The sequence below is a fragment of the Lycorma delicatula genome, chromosome 6 (genome assembly GCF_047948215.1).
Source record: "Lycorma delicatula isolate Av1 chromosome 6, ASM4794821v1, whole genome shotgun sequence".
NCBI classification, from domain to species: Eukaryota; Metazoa; Arthropoda; class Insecta; order Hemiptera; family Fulgoridae; genus Lycorma; species Lycorma delicatula.
The window spans coordinates 148,680,730-148,707,685 of record NC_134460.1 but is presented as its reverse complement, the minus strand read 5'-3'; the positions used below and the strand labels follow the sequence as shown (position 1 = coordinate 148,707,685).

General features: G+C 31.1%; 1 protein-coding gene across 1 annotated transcript in view; it reads right to left on the bottom strand.

Annotated features, from left to right (window-relative positions):
- Positions 1 to 2,439: 2,439 nt before the first annotated feature.
- The window catches only part of LOC142326956 (mediator of RNA polymerase II transcription subunit 23-like), a 197,537-nt gene continuing 173,020 nt past the window's right edge, over positions 2,440 to 26,956 (bottom strand). The window contains exon 6 of the mRNA XM_075369688.1: positions 2,440 to 5,982. Within this exon, the coding sequence (XP_075225803.1) occupies positions 5,959 to 5,982 (24 nt within the window). The 3' untranslated portion in view covers positions 2,440 to 5,958. The remainder of the gene's footprint in view (positions 5,983 to 26,956) is intronic.

The window sequence follows — 26,956 nt, the reverse complement described above, 5'->3', positions numbered from 1 at the left end:
TGTAAGAAGTATGCTTAAGCATTTTCTTTCTCAATTAGTAAGCTGATGAAAGGATAAATAATTTAATTACAATAACATTCTTAATTTACTATGCTGTAGAAAAACTGAATGATTATCTGCTTATGTGATATAGCACACTAAACTCTAATTTTTATCGTGTATGGTTAGTTCAAGATCTCATTTTGATTATTCATAGATCACATCTGACTGTTGTGGATATTGACATGGTCGATAAATAAAACCAAATTTCCTCTGAAAAAAATGTTACATCAAGAATGTTTTTTCATTGTTCGTTTATAGAATCCAAAAACCAGTAGAAATTAACACGTTCAGGAAACTCAGTATTATATAACTGATGCAATGGTTATTTAATTCAGGTGTAGTTTTAATAGTTTTAAATGTCTGGTCAGAAATCTGTGCACCCTACTTCTTGGATTGGTAATTTCTGATAGATTTTTTCACTATGGGTTCAGATAAGTTATTCGATTTTTCCTCTATCAGGATAGATGGTCTTCCAGGCTTGGTCCCATCTTTGACAGATCCAGTTTCTTGGAATCTATTTTCGAGTTTTGCAAAGCACTGTAATGTTGAACATCACTATCTGGAAACATGATAAAACAGTTTCTTCACATATTCTGTGTACTCATCAGTACAATGAAACATATTTCAAACAAAAAAAGCTTCAGTTTTTATGAAAATAAAAAGTATTGTCTGTAATGAAATATGTAAATCATCTATGATCAAAAAACAATTGTATTTTATTGATAAACTAAATGATTTAGTTTTGTTGCAGAGTTACATTTTGTACAGCTGTTTACTTCATAGAATTGAATGATGACAGTAGATGCAAATGATCTGATAACATGGTGGTGCACCTTTAACTACATACTTTGTAAATAAGTATTTTATGTAACTGAATCATTTTTTTTGCAGTGAAACAAGAAAATGAAATATACTGGTTATGATAAAAAAATCAATTAAAAATAAAATTTTATAATACTACTCTTTTGGCATACTTACTTTGTTGGTGAAATTTCAAAAATGATACTAATTAAAACATTCTGAATTTCTGCATCACTTTCAACATAAAAATACAAATGTGTGGTATATAATTTTAAGTGTGAGATACATGCAAATGTAGATACAAGTGATGTACATACAAATTATGTACATACAAATGTGCCTTCTGAATTTTGAATTAGTTTTTTATATTTAGTATCTATACGTATTTAATTTAAAGTTAGTTCAAGTGTTTTCATTTTAAATAATTACCATGTACTTAAATCACACCTATTCTTCACAGATGTTGTACAATGGTTTTTCTTTATCCAGTCATGGAAATGCTGCGGCAGTCATATTTTTCTTCTTTGTGGAGTGGCGTATCTAACCATTTCTAAACTATGAATGAGTCAGGAAAATCCGATTTCTTATTTAAAATTTGTTACAGGGATTGTTAAATAAACACTGTATTTATTTGGTAATCCAAATAAATACAGTGAAAAGGAGTCAGATTCGTTTGTAGGAAATAACCTAATGTAGTAAAAATGTAACAAATCAACTTCTTTTTTTGTAATAGATCTAGGAATGCATCTGAAGCAATGAAAGTGCAAACTCTGAATTAGCTTGAAAGAATAACTTAAGTACTAGTATAAATACATGAAGGAAACAGAGAATTGAAATATTTTATAATTGAATAAATAAAAAATAATATATAAGATTCTATTTAATTCTAATTATAATCCTGTAATTTTCAATAGATAATTTCTTTTAATATGGTAACTGAAATATTAACTGTAATTTAAATAAATCAAAAAATGGGATTACTCTTAAAAAGAAATTATTTATTGAAAATTATATATTTAAACATTTGTTTAAGAAATAAACTTTATTAAAAATTAAATGAGTTTTAAAAATTCAGTATATAATAATAAAAGAATAATACCTTTTACCTTCTTTAAACTTTCACTTTTGTAATAGTTGCAAATTCAAAATCTTGAAATAACATATTCTGATTCCAACTTAAAAAAGAACAAAATTTAAAGAATTTGATAAAAAATTACTATTTTTTTGTTCTTTGAAGCCACAAAAAGGATAAAAAATAAAGCTAACTTTATTTAAAAAGTTATTTTTAAGCAAATGGGGACTAGGTCTAATGTGTACAGCACAATAATGACGAAAGACTGCCTAGAATGCAGAAATTTTTATTATTTTTTTACTTAATACTTCTTACTAATTTTCTTAAATTAATTTACATTGAAAATCAAAATTACTAGAGCTATGAGCAATTTTTGCAGTAATAATTTAATATCAATTAACAATGATAAAAAAAAAAAAAACATATATGATACATTTAATTTTTTATTTAGAAAATTTTCCATTGATTATTGCAAAACCTTAAAAAAAATTCATGTACAAAATAAAAAACAATATTCAGTTGTGAATAATGCTGGAACACAAAGTTAAAAAATGTACACATAGGTAGAGCTTGAATCTTCTTTTTTTTAAATTACAGTTTTGATCAATTCATTGATCACACCTGATATTTGTTTATATCATAAATATAAAAAGCCATGTAAGCAAAAAGTTTACAATTTATTTCAAACAGTACCAGCTGAAAACTGTATAAAAATCTACAGAGTAATGGATTCACCTAAGTAGATTATCATAAGAGATTTCTATTTTAAATTAAGAAGCAGTTAATCTGTGAAATATAAGACTGTTGAGTAAAATGACGGTACAAGCTCATGAATATTTTTCACAAAAATAAATAACTCATGCGTTTTCAATTCGGTCACGGTCAGTTTTTTTGATTAATTTTAATTAATCTGTGCAAAAGTGATTTCAAAATTTTTATGTTTCAAGTAAAAGTTTGTAATTTATTTTTTATAAAAACTTTGTTTACTGTTAGTACTCTGTAATGGATATTCAGCAGATTTCTACATAGGAACAGTTGTTTTAGGAATGGTTAAGCGTAGTGCTGAAATTTCGACTCTACTAGAAATACCTACAGGTTTACTTGTATAGAAATAATGAACCTGATCTCTTAATACATTCCAAAATGGCGGCCATGTAAACTTTTTAATTGTTAATATCTTTGCAGTCAATGGTTTATTTAAATTATGTTATAAAAAAAAAATTGTTAAAAATTTTATGACAAAGAATATGACACCTTATTTATTCATATCCGTTATTTTTTTTTGTCTTCAGTCATTTGACTGGTTTGATGCAGCTCTCCAAGATTCCCTATCTAGTGCTAGTCGTTTCATTTTAGTATACCCTCTACATCCTACATCCCTAACAATTTGTTTTACATATTCCAAACGTGGCCTGCCTACACAATTTTTTTCCTCTACCAGTACCTCCAATTTTATTCCAGGATCCCTAAATATGTGGCCTATAAGTCTGTTTCTTCTTTTAACTACATTTTTCCAAACGCTTCTTTCTTCATCGATTTGCCGCAACACCTCTTCATTTGTTACTTTATCAACCCATCTGATTTTTTAAATTTTCCTGTAGCACTGCATTTCAAAAGCTTCTAATCTTTTCTTCTCAGGTATTCCGATCGTCCAAGTTTCACTTCCATATAAAGCTACGCTCCAAACATATACTTTCAAAAAGCTTTTCCTGATGTTTAAATTAATTTTTGATGTATGCAAGATATAGTTATATCTCTGACTGAAGGGTCGTTTCGCCTGTGCTATTCGACATTTTATATCGCTACTGCTTCGTCCTTCTTTAGTAATTCTACTTCCCAAATCAAAGTAGAAATAACTTCCTCGTTATTTCTACTAGATTTCATTACTTTCGTTTTGTTCTTGTTTATTTTCATGCGGTAGTTCTTGAGTAGGACTTATCCATGCCGTTCATTGTTTTTGTTCTAAATCCTTTTTAATCTCGCTAGAATTACGATATCATCAGCAAACGGTAGCATTTTTATCTTTTCACCTTGTACTGTTCCAAATCCGTTCATAAATAACAAAATTATGGCAAAGTTTCTTGAAGCGAGTCACTCGAGATTAAAAATTTTATTAATGTTATCGTGTAATAAATTATAATAATAATGTAATAATATTGAAAATTCGAGAATACTTTTAATTTAATTTTTTCTGTATTTAACGTCGGTTGAAAATTTATTTAAGGGTTTCCATGTTCTATTAACACCCTAAATATCATTTTAAAAATTGTATCTCTAAGTTTTAAATATATTAAAAAAATCCAAGTACGGTCGTATACACGATACGTTTAATCAAATTTGTTGACTTCTTTATATTTTTTTCCGTTGCTGTGCAATAATTAATTCTGCACTAATAATAATGCAACAGTGTAAATATCAGAACGGTAGTGAAATATTGTTTGTCACACTTTGTTGACAAAAGGGTAACTTCACATTGTTTAATTGATGATATTGCATTAGTTAGGAATTGTAACCAGACTGTGCTACAGCTGGAGGGTGGGAGGTCGTGAGAGACAAACTACGTTAACATTATTACAGCGTATAATAGAAGTCAGGAATAAGTGACCCCTAGACGTAACAATACGGGAAGATTTACACGCTTTCAACTCGCCTTAGACGTAAACCTGGACCTTCGTCCTACATAATACATATATTAGGAATGAGATAAAACCTCATTCCTACAAAATTCAATCAGAGCATCAATCGAAGATGACGATAAACACGCCATTATAATTTTTCCGTGGACATTCTTGATGAAGTGAACAAAGATAATGCGTTTTTGGAGATAGTAATTTTTCCGATGAAACTACCTTCCATGCTTCTGGTCACGTTAACCATCATAATTATCGGATTTCGGGTAGCAAGAATCCTCATGCCGTTCGACAAACACAATCTGATAATCTGAAAATTAACGTTTGGTGAGCGCTGACTGCTTATGAAGTGATTGGATCATTCTTCTTCACCAAGCCAACGGTTACTAGCGTTACTTATCTAAACATGATAACAGGAGTATGCAGTACCACAAATTGAATAACGGCGACCAAACGTTAATTCCAATAAGATGGTGTTCCACCACACTGAAGTTTACATGTTAGGGACTACCTACATCAACGATTTCCTCAATGTTGGATTGCACGTGATGGACCGATTCCCTGGTCAACTCTCTCTTGACGTTACCTCATTCGATTTCTTTTTTGGGGGGCTTTGGAACTTCCGGATCCACCGTTAAGCATTCTTCAGAGGATGAGATGAATGATTTGTAGCGTGTGTGAAAATACCATGTCTGACCGGGATTCGAACCCGGGACCTTCGGATGAAAGGTCGAGACGCTACCACTCGCGTCATGGAGGCCGGCTTTTTTGGGGGTTTGTCAACGTCAAGCTGTACGCAATGAAGGTTGTCAACATCAATGAAATAAAACGAAGAATCGAAAGTGTGATTAATGAAATAACTCCAGATACTCTTCGAAATGTATGTTATGAAACTGAATATCGTCTAGACATTTTACGCACCACAAAAGGTTCTAATGTGGAACTTGTTTGAAGTTAATAAATATATAAACAAAACTGTTTGAAATGCACAGTTCAACAATAAAACATGCGTGTAAGTTCATTACTTTATTATTTTTTTTTATTAACACCTAAAATGCGCTGAATAATTTATAATAATCCTGTAATATAAAGAGTGAAGAAAAAAATCGGTACAAAATTATTTCTAATTCTCGTCTAGACCAGTGGTCTCCTTTGTGTGGGGTGCGCCAAAGTAGTATAAATATAAAATAATTTAATTTTAGACTACACACTCGCGCACATACAAATATAACATATATATATAAATATAAATATACCATCCGGCCTGTCTAGCCAGAACCTGGACCTTCGGGACTCAGGTCAGCTCAGGCGAATCCCAGAGCCAACAGAGGCTTATATGGCCATCTCGGCTTCACAGCTCGCTTCGATCGCCATTCTCATTTACCAAAGGACTCCAACCCCTGGACTCTAGCACTATACGTTATCCTCATGGTTAACCTGAAAAATAGACTAAATTACAAAATACAGAATAATAGTAACTATGGTAACAAAGTACACACACCTTTGACGACGAAAAATTTTCATAACTTGTTTCTTTGCCGTGCTCGCAAAAATATAATAGTGAAGTAAACGGATTAATCTATTTTTTCCTTAATGAATATCTTTAATTCACAACTTCACCTTCCTTGGGGGCGAAGGAATAATGAGTATTTTTAGCATCTTAACCTTCATGGGAGCTAGGATTTCGGTCGATGGCTTAAAACCTTCCCTGGGATAACACGAATCTATCCAAGTTTGAAAGCAATCGGTCAGTTGGTTTTCGTGTGATGCGATAACAAACAAACTATATATAGTGATCTATAACCTAAGTAAACTTATATATATATATATATAAACATTTTATGTATATACATATACATTGATCAAGAGTGATCTGTTACATAGAGATTGTACTGACGCATGCAAAAGTTAGCCTTCAACCTAGTAACAAATACCCCGTTTGAAATCGGACGATTGTTTGCAGAGATATTATAAGATCATAACATTGAACCTCCCGAAAGAGCGCCCCAGGGGCACCCCTTGTTAACAATTTACGGTGATTATTGGTCTAGCCTCCCACAAGGGGTTCGCATACTTCACCAGTCTTGCCTCACACGCAGTCCCCACGGGAAGCCGATTAGTATTAAAAAAAAACCATTATTGTTAAAAAAAAAATTAAATTTTTTCAGTATTATTTTAACGTAAATATAATTCTATTATTTTTGTAATATTATTCATACAATTGATTAGAATTATTCAGTTCAAACCCAGCTCAGGCAGTGATAGACTCACAGTTCACAATTTATTAATTCAATTTTTTAAGTTTGTGCTGCTTCAACCGGCAAATACATGTTATATATATTATACGGGATCCAACTTATAATTATTTCCGTCTAAGGGATACGCGATCAAAAAAGTGTGGAGATCGCTGGACTAGACTCAAACTAACGTTTTCCATTATAATTCAAACGCTTGAAGTCCGATTTGAAAAAAAAAACAAGCGTCATTTTGTTTAAAAAGCATTTTATTATAATTGTAGCACTTTGTGTTTTGTAATTTTGTTATAATTTTAGCTAAAATCAGCTAACAATCAATTATTTCCTAATACTATTTCTTCTTGAGTTATTGTGAAGTGAAAAATTAAGATGGCCGCCACTTGGAAATTTATAAACGCATAAAACTTTCATATTTATTTATTTCGTGGAGAATTTTAGTTTAACCCGTCCGTCATCCACAAATGACAGACTGACGGTAAGGGGTCGATCCCAGACTGTTTATAGGAACTGTACTGTACTGTTGGAAGAGACTATTTCTCTAATATTACTGGATGAAATCATTCGTATTTCCCGTTTTAAACATTCATTATCTAATAATTACTGAGCATTAGATGTTCAAGATAAAAATTCAAACGGTTCAATTTAATTGGTTAAAGTCAAAATAAAATTTTTTATTAATAATATCATTTTTTCAGAATGCGAAACTACATTAGATACGGCAATAAAGTGTCTCATAAAATAACTCCAGCTAAAGGAAGTAAGTTTTAACACAAAATGTTCACCGTATCAAGTACAGCGCTCCAAATAAAATTCCAAACTGGGACAAAATGCACATCATAAAAACAGTTTGTAATTTTATGTAAAAAAAAAAAAGTTATAAAATATGTTTCAACTGTTAACTTGAAAAATGGTTTCAAAATACTTCAATCTGTAATCTTTTTATTTTAGCGTCATATACTGAGATAAAGCTGCCGGTACATACAATAAACTACGTACAAGATATCGTTAAAGCTTAGTGATTACTTTAATACAAATCGGCTATAAAAATATAATTTTTATATTTACAAACAAATGTTGAAAGGTATTACGCGAAACATAAAAAAATTTAACGATTTTTGTTTACTGTTAGTAGGATTTTGTTAATCACGTCAATCGTGTAATTGAACGCACGATCTTCTTACAGGTACTATTTCTTTCTGATAAGAAACGTCACATCAAATGAACTTAAAGCCGCTTACTTGATCGCGTAATATGTTGCTCTATTTTTCGATTTAATAAAGTCCAACCCAAAAAAACCTTAGTTGATACCTTTAATAAATTTATCGATATCTTAAGATTATTTTTTAGATATTCCTCTAATTTAAGTACTCCAAGCGAAGTGTTTTCTTGTGATCGTCTTTTAGCAAATAAAAATAAATAATCTGCTGTCTCTTCACAACTTAATTGTTAAAAAGATAATCTTTTTTACATTTCTACAGAAGATCGTTATTGTATATAATGAATAGAGAAATTGGAAAACAATAACCTTTTTATAATCCTAAATTTATGTTTGCTTCCTTTTTATTTTTGTTCTTAATTAGGCACATACCTGTACAAATATGTATACATTAAAAATTATTTTCAAAGCGTGTTTAGGGTCGATGATAAGATGACTAGATCATTTTAAATCATCTAAAAAAAATTAAAAGAAAAAATCTGATGTGGACAACACGTGACTTTCATGTACGCCTATTTAATTACATTTACATATTTTTTTTGTTTTTTGTTTTTTTTTTTAAATGAGGAGCATATACGAGTAACATTTTTTCATTAAAAACTTCTGATATTTTTTCATATTTTTTTTTTATTGTTATTATTGAATTATTATTCATCGTAAATATTTTTTTACAATGACAGGTTAATAAATATTAATAAATCAATGTATTTAAATTAAAAAAAAAAGTTAAAAATAGGAGACGAAGTATGATTCGAACCGATGTGCCTCCTCTAAGATCCAAATATTTCATTAATTAAAATTTTATTTGGTTATAACTCTGGAACCAATAAAAACATGTAGCACTTATGGTATATCGTTGAAAAACCCTCAATGAGGGCTTACTAATGCAGTTAAGAAGAAGTCCAATTCAAATTTCTTTTGGATTTGGGCTTTTTTGAACACTTTTGGTTCAGTCGATTGGAATCAAAAGGGGCGGTATACAACCCCCCCTGATAGATGTTATACCAGTCGTAAATCCAAAATGTCAACATCCTACGGCTAATCGTTTCTGAATTATGCGAAATACATACATACATACGTATGTACGTACAGATGTCACGCCGAAACTAGTCTAAATAGATTCAGGGGTGGTAAAAATGGATATTTCTGTTGAAATCTGGAAACCGAAATTTTTCGCGATCACAATTCTTTCTTTACTTCGTGCAAGGAAGTAATAATACATATTCTGTACACCAAAAGTCTTAATTCACACTTGGTAGTAATTTCCTTATGTCGTTCTTTTTTACTTTTATCAAGACGCAGTAATACGGGGTAAGTAACTTTAAACCGAACCGCTACAAAATAAACAAAGTTGCGACTTGTAATATTTTATCAAGGAAATGAAAGCGTAAATTAAATTGGATTTGTATTTTAATCAGTAAAGATTTACGTTTTACAAAACGAACAGTTTTGTTCGAAAAGTCGGTTTTACAAAAACTGTTCGAAATGAACGCTACTTTTGTGCACGAATGATAATATTTAGTCAACTGACACAAAACGTTGTTGTCATTGCCGTCGTCGATTTCTTGTCGACTGTTCCGCTTCAGTTTATCGGTAGATGGGATTTGATTCATAAAATATCCTTTAAATAGCTCTGAAGGAAAAAGAATACCAACTAGACAAATCTGTGGAACGCGGAGGCTACCGCTCTCTGCCCGACAGCTCATTAACATCCGCAAGAACGCGTGCTAGTGACAAGTTGTCTTTTTGGAAGAAGATGTACTATTTTTCACGATCTGTTAACCGAACGTAGAATTCTTCGAAAATTGTAAGGGTCCACTTCTGTATTGACAGTTCAGTCAAAAAACATCGCCCCACTATACGATTACCAGAAACAAAACGCTATACACAGATTTTCTCATTGTTAAGCGGACGCTTAACTTTTGGCAAGTCTTTTCAGTCATCCGATACCTAATGTTGTGCGAATTAACATACCTACATAAATAAAACCGTGCCTAATCTGACATGAAATACAGTATCAGGTCTATCTGTCCATCGAATGTTTTTGAGATACCAGTCGCAATAATTATGACGTTTCTATTTGTCTGTTCTCTTAAGTTGCACAGTTGAAATTAAGAATAAAATGAGGCATTATGTGTATTTTACACCGCTTTGTTGTGATAATTTACATATAAATTTTTTCAAACCGGCAAAATGCTTCTTTGAATACCAGCTATAGACTGTACAGTCCTAACGGAAGGTTTTTAACCATACCATTTTTAACCAAATTGGGTACGGTACACTTTGTTGGGATTATGATATTAGGCAATTTGTCGGCGAATATTTGATTCGTTTCTTAAAAGGATTTAGAAATTCCACTACAGAAATCCTTTCCTCGATCAAATAAGCCATTTAAGAAAAACGCGACTACAAAAACTAAACTATTCTGCACTGAACGATGAACAACTTACAATTGAAGTATAGGCAACAGTATTAGCATACACAACCAATAGCTAGAAGTAGTAGCAACTCAAATAACTGTAATTCAAGCTGGCTCAGTTCGGTTTTTAGTTTCCCATCCATTATAATACTATTATAATATTTTTTCTCTATCCGTACTTTTAAAAACTAAAACATTAAAACCTACACAACGGCTGCATTATTAAATAGAAAAAAGCTAACAATTCATTTTTTATATTCAATTCATCGAATGAATTCATTTTGATTATATTTAAATGTTTTAATTTTTAAAGTCAAGACGCTGAATAAAGAAAAAGCAATAACCAAGATTTTTTAATATAGTATATTAGAATCACAATTTCGAAAAATATGTTTTCAACTTATTGAAAATTTGCGGCTCAAGCATCAGGAGGATTTTTTAATGATTAAAACATTCACTAAAATTGAATTTAAATAAAATAAAAATTTGGGAGCTTCCCCATCAAGGGTATAAATTATTTTAGTGACTTCATTATTTAACAAAATCGTTTTGAGCATTAAAAATGTGAAAATCTGAATTTTTTTTCATTTTAAGAACTACCATATTCAAGGAAAAACATTAAATTAAAATTAATTTTTAAGGTAATAATCCCCAAATGATAATAAATTTAAAAAAGTTTTTTAAAAAATTGTTTAAAAAATAACAAAGATACAACCATAATTCTAAATAAACAACGTTGCCATTTTCTAGTAAGGTACTGAAACTTTTTGGCTATATTTTTTCTTCAAGATATACTAAAAAGTAAGGGATATAAAAAAAAATTAGGATTTTTACATTTTACATGCATTGCGTAACTTGCAAGATGGATTTAAATATAAAATATATTTAAAAAAAAATATTTTTGTTATCAGAGATCATTGAAGTGAAACGGGCAAAAAATCTTTTATAGTGGTTTAAAGGACTATTGTGATGTAGAGAATTTAGATGAAAAAACTTCCATTAACTCCTTTTTTGATGCAAAGTACAGCTGAAAAAATAAAAATACACACTCATTTTTTGGAGAATAGTGAATAAAAATTTTTGGTAATTTGTAATCTCCATAAAAAACTTCAACTCTTGTAAGAAAATTTTTTCTTAAATGCCCAAATGGAAATTTTTAATTTTACTTCGGCCAAAACACCTCAACTCCTTTTTTCAACTTTTTTAAAAATTTAACTTTTTCCACACCAAAAGCAATACATGTTTACAAAGTTTAAAGAAAACCGGTCAACGGGGTCCAGTTATAAGATCAAATAAGGGCCAACAAATATACGAATACATACCCTCAACCGTCCGTCTGACAAAAATAAATTTTTTGGACTTGGAGCATTGGAATAAAAATTTTAATTGAAAATTATTTATAATTTATTTCAATCTAAATCTACTTTTTGTTTTTAAAAGAACTTTTTTTTAAATATCTCCTTAAGGCACAAAATGAAAAAAACAATTCTTTTAGATTCTGTTTTGACCGGTCTATACATTTTCCCGTGACAATTATAGCACCATTATCGCAATAGCTGGGAAAGTAAAAATAATACTTCTAAAATCCTTTTTTAAGTTTGAATTTTATGAAGAGGTGCTAAATTAACAGGTAGTTATTTTTAAAGGGACCATCTTTTGAAATTCAAAATAAGAAAAAGTATTATTCTCTTTTTTCATTGCGCTTTTTAAAATTAATTTTATTATTTTTTTTTAAAGTTTATATTATTTAATTTATGGTGGAAAGAGAATTTTATTTGAACTAGAAGAAAAAGAGGAAGCAAAACATTTTATTCGGTTTCTTGTTTTTAATTAAAATTCAGCATATAATAAATAATTTGATTTATTATTTATAATAATTTGTCCAGTTTTAGTAACAAAAATATGTTTTAATAAGGTCTAAAAATAACTAACTTTTGTCTGCAACTTGTGAACTAATTCTGACTCGGAAAATTCGTACCGCTTTTAACACTAATATTAAAATTACGGTAACTAAACAGAATTAACTGATTTGTGATACAATACAATTAATCTTATAACGTGTGACGCATTAATAATATGAGTTATAAAGGGGGTTTGACAGTTATATGTAAGGGTTTGTACAGGAACGAGCAAACGAACGGGATTCAGAGTAGGACGAACAAGAATTACAGGATGAAGATGATGAAGAGTACAGCCATCACCGCATCACCAATAGTGATCGCAAGTTCCAGCATACAATGAGATGAGGAGGGATAGATTTTGATGAGATTACGAGAGAACTGTGGAAGCCAATCAGTGCTCTGTTTTAACCACTTCCCCCGAACTAAACCGACCAGATTATTTCATAATGAATAAACAACCGGGAGTATAACCTCACTGATAAACAATAACAATATATTTCCAGACTATAATGTAATATTATTTGTACCATAAATGAATACCAAACACTATCGTTCCACGTTCAAGAAACCTGTGATAAAGTGACATAGCGAGAGAGAGAGAGAGAGAGAGAGAGAGAGAGAGAGAGAACAAGAGAAGTTTCTACATTGTATATATAAAAGTTTGTCTGTACAAGCCAGAATCAACCAACCGATTGATTTGAAATTGTCAGGATACATTCGTGTTATTCCAGAGAAGGTTTTAAGTAACAAATTGAGGCCCTAGTCCCCTTGGGATGAAGTTGTGAATTAAAGATATTCATTAAAGAAACAAAAATGAATCTTTATATTTCTGTCACCATGGCAACAAAAATAAAATTACTAATTCTTTTTTCTTTATTGAATATCTGTAAAATATTTAATATTCTAAAAACCATAAGGATAAAGAATGCGTCGGGGGCCCAGCGGTCCCCCTACAAGATCGGGCGAGCGAAACGGGAGCCCTGACTGGCCAGAGTATATAGGGTGTTTCATTTTAATCGCTCCAGGCGATTTTTTCCCGTAAAATACGCACAATACAAACAAAAGATATAAATACAATTTATTCAGACTGAAAGGGGACACCTTACGGTTAGTTACCTTGAACTTGACCATGACTGTTATTTCAAGGTTAACACGATTTTATCGAATGACCTATTTTTGATCCCACCTATGAAAAGAGCAGAAAATTATACCGTTGGAATATGTAGTGACACATATGACCTTGGACCTTTTTTGAACGTCATTACGACTAACAATGAAAGATAGTGTAAAGTTATTTTTATGCTCTTACCCATAGTTTGCGAGATAAACGGCCTGGAATATAAATATTTCAGGAATATTTGATGACCTTCAAAAATATGTAACTGTATAACACTATCTTTGATGGTTAGCCGTATGACCTTCAAAAACGATACAAGCTAATATGTGTGACTAGATATTTCAATGTAGAATTTTCTACTCTTTTCAGTGGTGGGGTTAAAAAACAGGTTATTCCATTTGAAAAAAATTGTGTTAATCTTGAAACAACGTCAAGGTCAAGTTAAAGGTCAAATACAAGGTCACCGTGAGGTATCCCTCTCCAATCTTATTAAAATAAATAATAAATCCGAAAAATAAAATTTGTTATTAAAAATCCGAATACCAACTATAAAGTAAGAACTTTTAATTATATAAATAGGGTTTATTCAGAAGAGGATCGTAAAGCAAGATTATTAAGAATGACTAAATATTGGGAGAAAGTAAAACTTTAAGCTAAGAACTTAAAGGCCAAAAGATCGGCAAAAAAAAATTGAATTATTCTGACTAAAGTGGTGCTTTGCGGCCTTAGAAGTAAAAAAAAAAAAAAAAAAAAAAAAAAAATTGTTACATTTAAAGTAAATAATATCAATTGATGTAGCTGTTTAATTTCTTGTGTTGTTAATTATTAGTTATTGTTTACTATTATTAACATTATTATTATAGCACTGTTCGTTATTGTATAAATTATGAATGTAAAATGCAATAAAAGTGTGCATGCGCCGCGTTTTACCTAGTTTTATTGTTAACGTGATTTTTTCGTCATTGCAATTTTTATGTTTATAACTCGATAACGAAGGCATTAACAGAAAAACAGGTTTCACCATTATTTTTCTTGTAAAATTTTAAATCGAAATCACGTGTCATATGTCCACTTTCCTATTTAATAAAATTAAGTCTGATTCAATATGGCGGAGAGAAATTAAAAACCTACCATAATGCAGATTTTTTAACTATGCAGAACCCCATTTCTTTCTGCCTCCAAATACCTTTCAAATATGCAGAATAAAGCTGTTCCCATATTTAAATATCACCCTGTGATATAAACAAAAACACGCAGTTCATCAAAAATTGACAAAAAAAAGTCGGCAGTGACGTGGTTATTAATTTTAATAATTATAATTTTTGGAAGTAAGACGTTTTCGTATCTTTTTGTTAAAAGTGCTCATACCTTATACAAAAATCAAATACTTATATTGTATCGAGATTTTAAAGCATTATAATAACGATAAAAAGCGTTTCAAATCCTCGGAATTGTGTATATCAAACGACAAAGCCAATATTTCAGTCGCTAATATCAAGACTTCACTTTGTATTGTATTTTCACGTTATTGAATTTCAACAATTTTTTAGATTTTCTTTCAACAGTAGATTAAAACATTTTCTATAATATATTAATAAAGAATAGCATTATTAACATTATTAATTTAATCTCCTAACAATTAAATTCAATAATAAAACAATTATAAATAAATAAAAAATTAATAATCTAAAAAATTGAATTTTCTGAATTTATAGTTCAACAAATAAAAGTAAACATTTCATTAAATTTTTTTAGTAATTTTTCTACATTATTTATTGGTTGTAAGATTACATATTCAATATTATTACAGAAGATAGCTCTACCACCATCAATAAATATAAAAATTATATAACTTTATTTATAAATATACACATAACCATAATGAATAAATATTTTGGCTAATTAAGAATACAGTGTCCGGTAAATTATATTCAATTATTACTCCATAAAGCTTAGAAAGCTCAATTGATGGAATGTTTTTCTGGACTGACGGGAATTCATGTATACATAAACGTGAATGTACTGTACAGCGAACAATGATTAATAACATATACGGTCATCAGGAAAAATTATCGATCAACTGCCCGTGAAATGTCAGAAGACGTGAAGATTTGTGAAAGTTTGTGTCACTTGCTGCTGATCTAAAAACTGAACGTTATGGCAAAATCTTTACTACAGCTGCTAACAAAACAAAATAAAAACGACACAATATATACTGTTGTGAACGTTTGAATAAGTGAAGTGACAAAAGAATGTTAATAAAAAAATGTCATAACAGATAAAGAAACACGGGTATAGAGTTGGGAAAACTATCCTTTCGGTCAAAAAATAATTCGACCAATCATTCCAAAATTAAGGTCATATTGCCTTCATATTGTTTATCAATTCAACGACAAAAAATCTTATTTAACCATTATGTATAGGATATGACAACAAATGAAAAAGAAATCTCTTGGAAGGCAATGAGAAAAGGATTTAGGAAGATGAAACAACATTTGATGGGTAGTTTACCAACATTTTTTTGCAAAATACAATGCAACTGTTATTCCTTAATTCTCCTTCTCTGGATGAATCTTTTCCCGTAACATTTTTTTAAAACTTAAACTTCAAGGCTGCTATTTAAAAAATAGAGATGCAACGTGAAGGGCAGCCATTGCAGAAGTGGATGAAGATCTTCTCATTATCCATTCCTTAAAATACCTTTATACTTACAATTAATTAAATTAAGTTAAATCAGCAATTGCGACTCTCTCCGGAGAAGGGGGCGCATTGCTCCCTCCAAACAATTAGTGCCCCGTTGTGGCGTATTCATGCTAGCCTATGAAGCGTTAGCACTGAAACGATAATTTCAGACCGAAGTGGACAATTTGAAGAGGAATTACGTCGGGAGGACAGGTTTTAAAAGTCTAGCCTCCCGCGGTCGGACCCAGAAATGAGTTTGAGAACGCTGGTACAAACGGATATGGAATGCTAATAAATCCGTCCGTAAAATATAATAAAACATTAAAACTTAGACCCGTTATTAAAAATAAACCCTTAAACACGCCCGATTACAGAATAATACAGCAGCAAGGGACACTGTCCAGGCTCTGCGATTCGAAGGGAGAATTTGTGAAACTCCCGCCACATTTGCATTCCATTCCAGGAAAGTTACCAAAGATAAAAAAGAAAAATTGCTAAAAGTGTGATAATAGCGTCGGGAAGTAATTCGAAACAAGACAAGCTGGAATAACAAATTATCAAATATTTAAAAAATGAAGTTTGGTTTACTAATTGACATTTTGTGGAGAGGAAAAGCAAAAGTGAACGACAAAGACTGGAGAATGCGTGAAACAGATAAGTGATAATGTTTTATATAGAATATATATTGAGATTAAGGTTAATACAAAACAGAAAGGAGAGTAAGATTAAATCACTTTAAATGACAGGTGATCTAAAAGAAGATTTTTACTGCTGTTACTCACTCACTTCTGTGATTAACAACATAAATGAAAGTGGAAGTAAATTGTATGATGAGATAAATGGCCACAATGAACATACAATGTCATATTAGCTTGATACTATATATAAAATATGATTCAAAAAAATTAACAAAGAAAATCTTTTTTAACGATGTTTGCAGTAACATAGCAACTGTCTGATATTTTAATATCATTTCTATTAGAACTTCCAGTAATTTTATCTGCTCAAAATCAAACCATCTCACAAAGCTTTCTAGATTACTTTCTCAATTAACGATTAAAATGATGTTATGTTTTAACAAATTTCAATTGAAAGTACGAAAGAAAAATGAATAATTGAACGTTAAAAAACGATTGCTGCCGCGCCTTTAATAAGCTGTTGAAATCATCAGTGCCAGGAAGTCGCCTTGAATTACGAACTCAACTTTTGTTTTTTGTTTACGAGGTAAAACCAAAGGTGAATTTCTTATGAACTACGAATGCACTAACATTATCAAATGGCTGTATCGCGTAATACTTCGTCTCATCAAAATTAAGTATAGTGAAAAATACGTATAAATTAACGTACGGTTCAGACTTAAAATTAGAAGTATTTGGGGGAATGGGAAGAAATTATGTAAATTGTTAAAGTTTTAACCGTCTTTAGGATCTATATTTAATACAGGCTTTCTTCACCCGCCTGCAAGAAGGTATCTTTTTTCCTATTTATAACCAAAATCTATCGTACGGGCAAATAAGTTTACTTTTCATAAACGAGAAAAGAATCTGGTGGAATCTTTAAAAAAAATCGTAATTCTTCATGATCTTGGGTAAGTATTTTATTATTTATTTTTCTTACTTTTATTTTCTATACAGATGTAGCTAAGACAACGATAAAGTACATTAATTTGTAATAAAGATATTTTATATTAAAATATAGCCGTTACAAACGAATAAAGGAAATTTTTGGACAGAAAGAGTGAACAGAAAGATTTCCTCTAGAAAAAGAAATACAACTTAAATAGCTCTTGTGAACAGTAGACATCACTAACTTTGTACCGAATTAAAAAAAAAATTGAACCCTAAAACAAAAACTGAATTAATAAGTGAAAATAAATTATAAAACGGAATATTCAGAAATCGTAATTAATTTTGAAATTTTAGTCAGTACCAGAAATAGCATCTTTTATTAACGACATCATACATTAAAACGTAAAGAGTGAAATATCCAACTGCGGGGAGACAGAGTAGAAATGCTACGGAACAGAACATAACACGTTTGGCAAGAGGTGCGTTACTCTCTCTCTATATGTATAGTAGAACCTGGATATATGTCCGTTTAAGTGGATAAGTTTATATGGATTAACTGACGGGCATTCATACTGTTTAAGTGGATGGATAGTGTCATTAAGTGATAGATAGTGCCTACCTCCGTGGCGCGAGTGGTAGCGTCTCGGTCTTTCATCCGGAGGTCCCGGGTTCGAATCACGGTCAGGCACGGCATTTTCACGCTCTACAAATCATTCATCTCATCCTCTGAAACAATGCCTAACGGTGGTCCCGGAGGTAAAAAAAAATGTGGCCGAATAGGACTGATTTTTTAAAGTTATAGAACCTTAAGGTAGAACCGTAGAAGTTAGTAGAACCAACTACCCATGGTAGTTATAGAACCATAGAATTTAAGGTTATGCAATGGAAGAGTTAAAAACGTTTCACTATTCTCCCAGCCCTCTTCCTTTTCAGTACATTTAGTCGTTTTAATGCTATAACCTTGGACGGTCTATCAGGAATTAATCTTATTAGGTTATATAATCTGTTCACGATGAGAGGTGAATGCGGTGGCTGAAGGTCCGTATGTGGAAGCTGCCTGTCAGTAAGATTTGGGATCATTAGGGACTGGTAACCACAACGTTGCGTTGTCAGAAAAGTGGTAGCCGAATGAATGATCTTTTTATAAAGGAGTAAGGAAAGGAGAGTGTAGTGGAGTTTGAAGAAGGGAGCACGCATTGGGGTGTAACAGTACGGTAACGATATCAACACCATACACCATGTCGGTTGAAGGTAGAACCAATAAGACAGTGCAATTACTGAACAGTGCCTATAATACCCGTTAAAGAGAGCCTAGTGGCTAAGGTCATGTCAGGAATGAAGAGGGAACCGCATGGGCGTTGGTTTGACAATGGCAACTTCCCATGGCCTCTACGTCACTAATATTATAAGATAGCAACCGCCATTGCTTATTAATAGCGATATTGAAAAATCGTTAATACGTTTATGATTACATTTTTCTGCTTAATATCATGGAATCTTTCCGGGAAAATCTCATAATGTTCGGAAAACTGTTTAATGAACACAAATACCAAAAGATCGAGTTAAAACAGACCCCACGCTTCGCACGTCAATAAGTAACAAATAACAACATTAAATAATAATAATAACCGATACAATTACACAAACACAACTCTACGAGGTGTGACTATTAAATAACGAGGCTAATGCTGCTAAAAAACTGTGCATGCGCCAATTCGTAACACCGACAGCTGTTAGCGTGAAACCTTCTCTTTCGATTGTTGCCACTCCAGTTTCTGTAGACATATTAGTCTAGCTGTGGCCTTCGTGTGGATAACATCTATTTTTTTTGTTTTGCCAAAAAAATAAGTGTTTTATTAGAACAAAGAATTGTCGTGAAATTTCGTATGAAACTTGGAAAAACCGCTACTGAAACTGATCATTTATTAAAAAAAGTTATGTCAATGAATGTTTATCACGTGCACGGTTTTTTGAGTGGTTTAAGCGTTTCCAAGATGGCCGAGAAGCCGTTGAAGTGATGTTCGTTCGGGTCGCCGTTCCATGTCAAAAACGGATAAAAATATTTAAAAAATTGGTAATCTGACCGTCGGTTAACTATTCGTGCGATTGCTGAAACTATAAGAACTAACAAAGAATGCGTAAGGCAAATTTTAACATGCAAAAAGTGCTCGCGAAAATGATGCCTAAAATTCTCACCATCCTAAAACGAAGCTCGTGAACATGTTTGTTCTGACACTTTGAATGACACCGAAAATAACCCAAACGTCTTGGAAAGAGTGATAACATGATGAATTTTGATTTTTCACTTATGATCCAGAAATTAAGCGTCAATCCCTGCACTGGAAGGCCCGAACTTTACGGAGAGTTTAAAAAGCTCGAATGAGCTAATCAAAATTCAAAGAGTTGAAGATTGTTTTTTTCGATATTAATGCAACTTCACAACTTCATTAGTAGTTGGAGGATTATAGCGATCCCTATGCTGATTAACAGTTACAAGAACAGCATTACCTAATTAATTTATAATCTACCGCATTACCCAAAGGTATGTTGCCAATATTGAGAGAAAGGTATGTTGTCAATATTGAGTGGGGGGAGGGGGGATTCAAAAACGTAGAAAACAAAAATAACTTGTAAAAAGAGATTTTTATCGTATAGAGAAAATTATAAGAAATAATCACAAAAATACGAATGAAGGAAACCTTGAACGAAGAATAACATTCTTCTCAAAGCAGTTAGTTGATCAGAAGTAAAAGTACTACTCCATAATATAAACGTGATGCACTAATGGCGTATAATTATGTAAGAATAATTTTATAGAAATTATTGTAAAATATAAAGAACTCGCAGTTTTTAAAAATCATATGAAATTATATCCGTAGAAATTCAGGTGAATTTGGCGTAGGTTGGTTTTCAATTCTGAAGAATAAAGCAGTTGAGAGGCAAACAGGTCTGAAAGAATACAATTTATAACTTAATAAAAAGACCAAAGGATCTGAACGATGTAAGAAACGTTCAAAGAAAAAAAAAATACGCTATAAATGTAATAAAAGAAAACTTTTTAAACTTGAAAGTTACATTTTTTTTTAATCTTCAACAAAGTTTAACATTTGACGAGTAAAGGAATTAAATGGTTATTAAATGAAAATTACACATTTAAGGTATTTTTTAGTAAAAATTGTAACTTTATAAAATCTGAACAGAAAACCTTTTTTTAACTCACTGAGAAGAGATTTTCGTATCAAACACCAGTGATCGGAGATACAAGTAATAAATAATGTTAGGAAATATTTAAATTATATTTAAAAATTTGCGCCGGGGTGGGGATAAGTATGAATGTTTATAATTTTTTCCCTGAATAATAAGCTATTTCCCTGATTTTTTATAGAAAATCCATACAAAAAATTTTGTTCACTTACTACGACTACTTAAAATTTTGACTGCAAAAAAAGTCAAGTAAAAAACTGATAATTTTTTAAAATTTTTAGTGTATTTTTTAAGTCTGTTAATATTTAACAGAGTTATACATGGTTTGTTAAACGTGTTTAATACAATCGCGAATAATTTCAGTTTTCAGATTTCAACAGAAATATCCATATTGACCATCCCTGAATCAATTTTGACTATTTTCGGCGTGACGTCTGTCACGAATGTATGTATGTCACTATATTCGAATGTATGCACATACAAAATTTGGATTTTGGACATTTTAATAACTTCAGATAAGCCCTGATTAAGATCTTTTCAACGATATATAATAAGTGTAAAATTTTAATTAATAAAATATTTGGATGTTACAAGGGGAAGGGTACATCAGTTCGAATCCGACTATGGTGCGGTTTCAGTAATTCATAGGAAGATTGTAGGGAAATTTCTAGATGTTATATTGGTATCCCTGAAAGCCTCCAACCCAAAAGTTTATCAGCAGTTGTAACCACTACGTCAGTTCTTGTATTGTTGTTGCGGTAAGTTTAGCGAGTTACTATGTTCTCGGAAAGACAAAGCAAAGTGTGTTTTATTGATGGCTGAATTAAAATCCGTAATTTTAGTTCAACGTGCGTTTCGACGTGAATTCGGAAGAGATCCACCGCACAAAAATAACATAACACGTTGGTTCAAACAATTCGAAGAAACCGGATCGGTTAAGAAACAGAAATCAACCGGCAGACCAAGTGCACCAGACGAAACAGTTGAACTAATTAAACAATCGGCAATTAGAAGTCCTGGGAAGTCCATCCCCCGACGAAGCGTCAAATTAGGTATTCGAAAATCAACGGTTCACAAAGTTTTACATAAAAAACTGAAATTACACGCTTATAAAATCCAGATACTTCAGGAATTGAAACCCGATGATATATAATTTTTACAGACGAAGCTACATTCCATGTGAATGGATGTGTTAACAGACACAATTCACGAATATGGGGCTCTGAAAACCCACACGCAATTATTGAGGAACAACGCGAGTCGCCTAAAGTTAATGTTTGGTGTGGTGTGATGAAAAATCGTGTAATAGGGCCTTTCTTCTTTGCTGTAAAAACAATTAATGGAGTTGTGTAACTTGACATGTTAACCAATTATTGCTTTTCTCAGCTGGATGAACTCGAAAACATTCATCGACTTTATTTCCAACAAGATGGTACTCCTCCGCACTTCAATGCATCGGTCACGGACGCTTTGAACGAAAAATTTTGAGTTCGATGGATAGGCCTGCAAGGACCCATACTTTGGCCTCCAAGGAGTCCAGACCTGACACCTTGCGATTTTTTCTTGTGGGAGTACATCAAAAGCGTTGTTTATACACAAAATATTCGCGACCTAAACCGCTTAAAAAACAGGATTAATGAAGCAATGATAACCATTAACGAAGAATTGTTAACTAATGTTTGGAGAGAAGTTGAGTATCGTTTGGACATTTGTCGAGCGACTAAGGGCGAACATATTGAAATTTATTAATTATGTTAAAAAAATGTTTGAGACGACAAATTTGAAAAATAAAAAACAAACTGTTTGTAATTCTGTTTTAATTTAAACCATGTTCAAAACCGCACCATTCTTTTATGATAACTCTGTATAATGATTTATTAATAATTATTAACTTCTCATTGTAAAAAAACGATTTACAATAAATAATAATTCAATAACAATAAAACAAATATGAAAAAAATCAGGCGTTATTAGTGAAATAAAATGTACTTTTCATTTTGATTCAAACATTTTTACAGAAGTAAATACATAAATATTTAATATAAAATTATCACAATAATTTTATAAATCAAAATGTACACGGTCTACTTATCACGAAATCAATCATTTTTGTGATAATTGAGCAATCAAATTTAAAATTAAGTAGATCGCCATTAACAGAAACCAAATAATTTTCAACCAAAATTAATAAAATTAGTACTGCAGATAATGAAGGAATGAAATTGAAGATTTTTAACAAATAAAATATTTATCAGGTCAAAAAAAAAAAAGGATAAATCGTATGAAAACAGCGCTAAAGACATTTGACATTATGAAAACATAACAGAATTACCAAAATTAAACAATTTAAGAATAGGTAAAAGAAAGGGAAAAGTAATGAAATAGACGATGAAAAATATTTGAAAATAGAATTTGATCCTTGGAACACTCAGCAAGGAAACGTTTCACTCAGACAAAGTGACTGGGTAAACACAAACAAGATTGATCGAATTGCGATCTTGATCCCAGCTCCAAAATTCTAATGGTATTTACAGGAAAAAGTAGAAGAAAACGCATAGGAAAAGGTTTTTGTTTCATCTTCTTTACGTAAGATTTATCTTGTTGGAAACCAATATTATTTTAGATTTACAGTCTTATGTTGACTTTCTATCTTTTCTTTGAGTACCCTATGATCTGCTTCTCAAAATTCGACCTCTACAAATCACAATATAGTCTTTCTTAATCGATTTCTGTTTAACCGGCCACTCGTGGTCGGATAACTTTTTTTACCTGTTGCTTTGTTAGATTTTATTAAACATCTCATTATCGAGTTTAACAATAGAAATTAAACTGTTCTACAGCAAAAAATAATTCGATTTTATTTCTATAAACAAAACAAAGAAAATAGATGAAAAACGAAAATGTTTAACCGAAAGCTTTTACAAGAAAGCTTTTTCTTTAAAAGAACTTCATAAAATAATATTTTAATTACAGAAGACATACGTAACAAAAAAAAAATTGTTTTTTACTTTATGAATTCATTCTACGCTAATGTATACTGCTTACCGACAAGTTACTATAGTACGTTCATAAAAACTCCCTGCCGGAAGGGGGAGGTAGGATTTCACCGGTGCTAAGTAGGAAATAAAAAAGATTTCCACCTTAAAGTTTAAGAAAAACTTCAAATTTACTCAAGTGGACTAACGATCACTTTAAAACGATTCGATACTGTGCCTATTAAGGGACGTATTTTTTTGTCTTCGAAACCTCATTTTTTTCCATCCTCCGAGTTGGTGATTACAAAAAACTTTACTTAGATAAGTTTTACTATCCGAAGAATAGTAGGAACTATAACGAATTGGATATTTTACTTAATAAGAAAGTTACAGCGATATTTTGTTTTTTTCGAAAAAGTCCCCCATTTCCAATTCCATGGCCCATTAACAAATTCTACCGAGATTTTGGGTCGTTATATTTTATGTATCAATTTGAAAGTGATTGTCGAAAAATTACAGCAGTTATCGTGTCCACATGAAAGTGAAATATATATATAATTCTGATTACCACAATGTTTTTATAGAAATTTTTCTCGATAGAGCAATACCAAATAAATCTTATTATTTTTCATTTAGTCTAGATTTCGTGGAACAAAAATGTAGAGGTTGTCCGTCTATGTTACATGTTGACAATTTGAAGATTCATAAATTGTTTTTATGTTCTCGAGGAAAGTCGTTCGTAAACCTTTTCGAGAAACTGGAATTAAAAAAAAAAAACCTGATGTGGACACAACATGACTTCCTTGTACGCCTATTAAATTATATATACATAGTTTTTTAAAATGAAAAGTACATAAAATTTTATTTCATTAATAACTTCTATTTTTTTTATGGTTATTATTGAGTCATTATTTATTGTACAATTTTTTTAGAATTATTACTGCAGTTAAGAAAAAGTACAAAATCCAATTTTTTTGGATTTTGGCTTTTTCAACACTTTTTGGTTCAATTGATTACAATAAAAAGGGGAGATGCACAACTAAATGTTACACAGTCCTAAATCCAAAATTTCAACATCCTACGGCTAATCGTTTTTGAGTTATGCGAGATACATACGTACGTACAGACGTCATGCCAAAACTAGTCAAAATGGATTCAGAGATGGTAAAAATGGATATTTCCGTTGAAATCTGAAAATCTAAATTTTTCGCGATCACAACACTTCCTTTATTTCGTACAAGGAAGTAAAAAACACAAGTTACGTCCGGACTGAACGATGAACGGGTAGCGCAAGTTGAAAACCTAACTTTAATAGACTATATAAATATTGAAGTTGGTTCAAATTTCGTTCGAGATGGTGAGCACGTTTTGCATTATGTTTTTTATTCAGGTAAAGCGTAGTTTCATGTTTTTTTTGTTTTTTTTTAACATTTAACAGACAAAACTGGAGAGTATGGAGTTCAGAAACTCCTCACATTTATCATAAAAGTCCACTGCGTTGGTGTTCAATGCGCGCGAATTCGCAACGAAGAGTGATCGGGTTTTATATATACTCGTATGTATATAAAATAATCTATCCACCAGAACCTTTACATTCATCAGAAGATTAATTCTATAAAATAAAAAATTACTAAATGATATATTCAAAAAGAATTTTCTCTCTCACTCGATTCGCAAAAGTAAATTTTTAAGAGATTCTATAATACGCAGGTGTGAAATTATACAAAACCTTTATTCTGATAATTTGAAAAGGAATATGTAAATGTAAACATTTACATATTCCTTTTCAAATTATTCTTCCTTAAGTACAACACACTGCTCCCAGCGTTTGATCAACTTCTCAAAACGAAGTACAGGCCATCTTTGGAAAGTATTTTGAATTTCGCCTCCACAGCTTTTACGACTTGTAGATTGGTCTCAAATTTTCGCTTTTTTAAATCCTTTTTCACATCTGGAAACAGCCAGAAGTCGCACTAGCTAGATCCGCGCTTACGGTGGATGAGGAAAGTTTCATTTTTTTTTTTCAAATAATTTTTTTTGATTTTTGTTTATAAGACAGCATTATTTTCAGTACAACGATGTACCAGAAAGCATCTACAGTCATCCAAGTAGGTATCTGAGTAGGTAAGTAAATCCTTCATGATGAAAACCGATGACCATCATGATTATAACTGCGCTGGGTGAAGATTTCGCTTTTGTCGGAGCTGATGAAGACGTCAACTTCCATCGGGAACTTTGTTGTTTCATCTTAGGGTCATAATATTGATTCTATTGATATTACGAATATCTCCAGACTTATAATCCAGGATTTGTTGTAAATTAGAACCGCTAACCACACGAGAACAATAAGATTAATATAGTTTTGGCAAGTTTACTTGTAATTGGTACATCTTTATTTTATATAGGTTGTAGATTCGTTACTGCGTATAGTAAATTTCAAAACGTTTTTAAAACTTTTTAAAGACGATGTATTATTTAAATACATACTTAATATAAATATAAATAAGTAATAATTTAATCTAATAATTATCTCTTTGATAACATGGTTCCGTTTGGTTTCATTTTAATCCAAGAGAATACATACATATATTCCTTCAGTAGTAACTAGCAGGACCGGAGGACAGTCATGACTGTTTTTAAATTTTAACTATGATTTTTAAAACTTTAACTTTAATGCATTAATTTTAACTCCTGACGATGGCTTCCAAGTAAGCCGAAATATGTAGAGAACCTATCATCAACGTGCTGGTAAAGTGGGTTACATTAATTGTTTATTTATTTATTTAACATATCAGCGGTACCATGTTTGAGAAATTAATTCCTTTATTTATTGTATTTTGTAACGCTTTAAATTTATTAATATTAGAATCGGTGGCCCAGTTAAAACGAACATTCGTTATGACTAAAACTAAAGTACAACTTAGAATTTCATTCCATTATATTATTAATAAATGGAAATAAAATTCAGAATAATTGCATATTTATTAAGTTATGATATATTGATTACACAGATTTACTTGTTTTAATAATAGTAATAATAAAAACAACAAATGAACATATTATATAATAAGTGG